At 33.5% G+C, this 4808-nt stretch overlaps 1 protein-coding gene across 1 annotated transcript in view; it reads right to left on the reverse strand.

The window, feature by feature from the left end:
• Positions 1 to 4808, reverse strand: part of LOC108685457 (nucleoredoxin-like) — a 14316-nt gene that overhangs the window by 2160 nt on the left and 7348 nt on the right. Inside the window, exon 2 of the mRNA XM_018190243.1 lies at positions 990 to 1259. Within this exon, the coding sequence (XP_018045732.1) occupies positions 990 to 1259 (270 nt within the window). The remainder of the gene's footprint in view (positions 1 to 989; positions 1260 to 4808) is intronic.

The raw sequence follows: 4808 nt of genomic DNA on the forward strand, positions 1-4808 counted from the left end.
GTACACACACACACACACACACACACATACCGGATGTCTGAGATCACCCGTACACCCCTTTTATCTCGGAAAGAGAGCATTTAAGAAAAGAACTTTTCATAAAAGTTATATGATTTCGAGGTGTATATAAGATGGTGTCATTGATTTAATCTTGAATAATCATTTGAAAGTCATATATGAAGGTCATATTGATTTTTCCAAATGTACACCCTATTTTTCACTCCATATTCTTGTAGCTTAATTCGAGAACTTTCCAAAATATTATAATCAAATATTTTTTTATTAAGAACTTTTTGAAGAATGAAAAATTACATATTACGTGTGGGAAAAAATTCGTGGCGTTTTTCCCATTAGATGGCATTAAAAAAACGCCACGAACTTTTTCCCACCTAATATATAGGCGGAGGTGGGATCGGATGTACAGATCACGAGTCAACCGGCATGAGCGATAAACCACTCGACAATCTTAGATGGTGTGTGTGTGTGTGTGTGTGTGTGTGTGTGTGTGTGTGTGTGTGTGTGTGTGTGTGTTTCTGAAATAACGCCCACTAATCATATAGTGTTATTCTTATAAAAAACTGAATCGAAAAGTCCTCTATCATTTTGCAATTTTTACAATATTTTTTTTTAGTTACCCATTAAGCATAATATCTAAAATCAACATATAAGACAACTTTCAAGATAGCTTTAAAAATTTTTTTTTAAGAAACATCAAAATGTTTCACAAAAAATACTGAAAAATATTTTAAAATTGTCTTATATATCGAATTTATCCGTTTATTCGACAACCTTTAGAAATTAATATCTCGTTAACTATTGAGAAAATTGCAAAATGATACAGGATAATTTTTCGATTCAGTTTTTTATTAGGAATAGCACTACATGATTAGTAAGCGTTATTTCAAAAATACCCTGTATATGTATTCAACTAAAATTGTCGCAGGAAGTGATGAAACATTTCTAACATTCACTTGGGTATCGTAACTCACCCAATGTGCACTGAAGTAAATCCCCTTGAAACAATGGCGAAGCTCCTCGTGCAACATAGGCTCATTACTATCACGTGCGCCGCACGATAGAAGAGGTCCATCCTCAAGAGCAGCTTTCGGATGTGGAGGTCTCCAAGGGAATTCCGCACCGATAGGATCGGCGATAGTTCGCTCAACTCCTCCTCTTGTCACAATGGACCCATTGGACGCTTCCAATAAAATCAACGTCGGTACGCCCGCCTTTATCCGATATCTTCGAGTCAATCTGGTCTGAAAAAGATTAATATATTACGAATAACAGTAGGATAGCAGCGATAAAACATTAATTACAAAATTGAAACCTTCTCGGAAGGTTTGATTACATAATAGTCCTTATCATATAAATTAAAACTGTAAGACAAACTGAAATTGCGATAAAATATTCGAAAATTTCGTTTCTCTTTTAAACGATATGTGCGCTTTTACGTTCAATGAGACTTGTTTAATTATAACATTTCTTTTTCATTTCGCGCGATTGAAATATATACATATCGCACATAATATCTGATATTATTTAATACAACCAATGTGTGTGTATCTAAGTATAATTACCATGCTGCAGGAAGGAAGGAAATAATGGTCTCATTCAATAACACCAATAAACAAGATGCGCTAAAAGCATATTTCTCCAGAGACAGTCTGCAATAATCGCGAACAGCTGCAGTCGGAATTGCATTAACGATGCAAGATATTACCGTATGGATGATATTACTCGAGGAGTAATAAGAGTAATGGAATAAGAGTAAATGGAATAAAACTGCATGGAAGACAATTACTAACGAAAATATATCGGTTTATCGTATTGTATGTATCATTTCTCTCAGTAATTTGCTAAATAACAGATTTTCCATTATCTTTCTTTCATTGTTATATTTACAACGATAATATTTTACGATAATATAATATATCGTTCGTAATTCCGTGGTAGCGTATATTACATGTTTTTTTCAAAAGTTATTTTACATTTGCAGTAAAAATCATGATTTCGAATTTTTTATGCTGCGCAACATTAATTCGTTATCTGTGCTAACCAATTAATTTTTTAAAGGAAGAAAATCGAAAGTGAGAAAGTTTTCAGTTTTTAACAGTTTTTTTTCAACAATTTTTGCATTACCATCCATTTCTATCAATGTGGATTAATTTCGGTTTAATTAATTTTTTTATAATAAATTTAAAAGAATATAAAAAATACATTAAAATTAATCTATGATAATAAAAATAAATACGTGACAATGGCGATTTCGATCAAATACTGATTAACTTATCTATATTTATATTTATCTATTTTATAAATGTGGATAAATAATCCATTTTTTATATTTATGTAATACATAAATAGAATAGAAAGATTATAACTAGAAATAATGGATTATATTAAATTTGTTTTACGCAATTCTATCGGTTGAATTAATCTTTAATTAAATTAATCGAAACTTGCTTAATGCATGAATTCGAGTGCATCAGAATATTCAGAGCATGTTTCCAATTTAAATGTTCGCGTATTATGATTAATTAACTGTTCATTTTTCTCATTTCGTTAAACGATAAAAAATTAGTGACTCTATCCACGTTAAAATAACAAATATTATTTGATGAGTTAATTAAATTAATCGGAGTCAGATTAAAGCGAAGATCAAAGTTATCCGGAAGTATTTAGCTTATGGATGCCTCGATTAATGTTTTCAAAGTTACTTGCTTTTATTCCCATGTTATTTTCGATATTAATGCCTTTTATAGTTATAAAAAAATCTCTTATTGATTTGCACCACATTCCCGCAAGAAAAGTGACGTAAGTCGGAATTTTTCGAATTCGTATTATGTGTGAATTGTGTTCTAAATATATATATAGGATTTCAATCAGAGGAAAGTGATACAAGTTGAATTAAAAAATACTTCTTTCAAAGAAAAATAACAAATAAAAATACGAATAATTTTTAGAGGAAACATAACATATAATAATACCAAAATTAATATTTATTTATAGAGAACTTAAAACAAACAATTCGTAATTAGATCTAAGTTACAGTAACTTAAATACTTAATATTGCCATAAAAAATATTTTATTTAAAAAACGCAATTTTCTTTCTTCTCTCTTGGACAATCTTATATTTTTTATTTATGTCACTTTTCTTGCGGGAATATTTCACTTTTTTCCAGTTTATCGCAAAAAATAGAATATATTATAATTTTATCTTTTTATATCAATGTGCGTATGTGCGTTTTTGTTCTAACATTAGGTATTTAATAGAACAAAAATGCGTATTTTTCAAAATGAAACATAAATGTCTGAGGCTACATCTTCAGTTTCTTCGTCAATAAAATTCGCTGATGCAGCTGCTCATCATAACCGTCGATTGTATCATAATTCAAGCGAAAGGAGAATCCGCGCGCGCGCTCCGTACGGAGTCTAAACCTTCCAATCTACCCCCGAAACTGCATTAAGTTGGCCGACCCTCTTCTGGAACATTCGGAGCCCTTCGTCTCCGATATCTCGAGGGAGGATCGGTCGGGATTTCTCGTATCGCGCACGGGATGCTCCGTTACGGGTTACGGCCGCACATAAAGGGTGGAAGGAGGGGAGCATGGAGAGGGTGAGATAGAAAAGGCGTAAGGCGAGAGAGAAGGGTCTTGTAGCGAACACGATGGATCGCGCTTACGTTATCACAAGTATAATACTTTTACCGGGAAAGAGAGAGAGAGAGAGAGAGAGAGAGAGAGAGAGAGAGAGAGAAGGATGCAGAAGGGAAGCAGGGAGCTGCGCAGAGGCACGTCCCTTCGTATATTTCCCGCTCCCGCATCACGTGGTGCCCTACGACGTGGTGGTGCTTTCGCGCTCGCCCTCTCTTGACTGGTCGATAACGCGTCTTCCCTTGCCCGCGTTGCTACCGCTCAGCGAACGACGCTGCTATCGTTATTTTCCCCGTTCAACTCTGTATACTGAGCACCCACGAGCACCGTCATAAACGCCCGTCCGTTATTAGACAAACCCTCACCAGTACTCGACGACGAAAAGGTATCGCTCGAGATCCAAATTGAAATTATTCAGAATGTAATAGAACGTTCTTCGAAACTTTTTTATGAAAAAATCCGATACTAGCTCCTTCGTTTCATTTGATAATTTATCTCGTGGAACGTTCCCCTGCTTATTCCTTATATTCGACATCCTTAAAACTTCCTGATGGAGTAATTGCCTTCCACGAAGGGACGAAAGCATTTCTTAATATTTAAATATGTGTATTCTGAAATATATATACGGGATAAGGATCTTAAACATAAATTCGCCTACATATCGAAGTATTTTCGGTCGTGTATCGCGTCTTAAATGAGTATTAAGTATTTAGAATTAACAATAATTTTGTTAAATAATCCATATAATGAAAAATAGAAAATGATATACATATTATTTTGTTATAAATTAATTATTATCAAGAGACACGGTTTCGGGTCAAGTGCTCGATTATTACATTTTTTATATATATATATACACACATGTATAATTATGATATTAAATTATTACCAAATAAATCAAATTCTACAAATTTTTAGATATGACATGCGCTAGAAATATGCTCTGATGTGATTAAATTCACATGTGTCAAAACATTTACGACCCCATAAATTACGATTTCCGTGCCTACACTGCATACATCTAATATAACGGACAAGCATTTGTGACGTCCAATGTACATATATCATCGCGACATTGCACTCTACATGCTTCATCTCTCTCTCTCTCTCTCTCTCTCTCTCTCTCTCTCTCTCTCTCTCTCTCTCTCTCT

This window comes from Atta colombica, unplaced genomic scaffold (genome assembly GCF_001594045.1).
Source record: "Atta colombica isolate Treedump-2 unplaced genomic scaffold, Acol1.0 scaffold153, whole genome shotgun sequence".
Taxonomy (NCBI): Eukaryota; Metazoa; Arthropoda; class Insecta; order Hymenoptera; family Formicidae; genus Atta; species Atta colombica.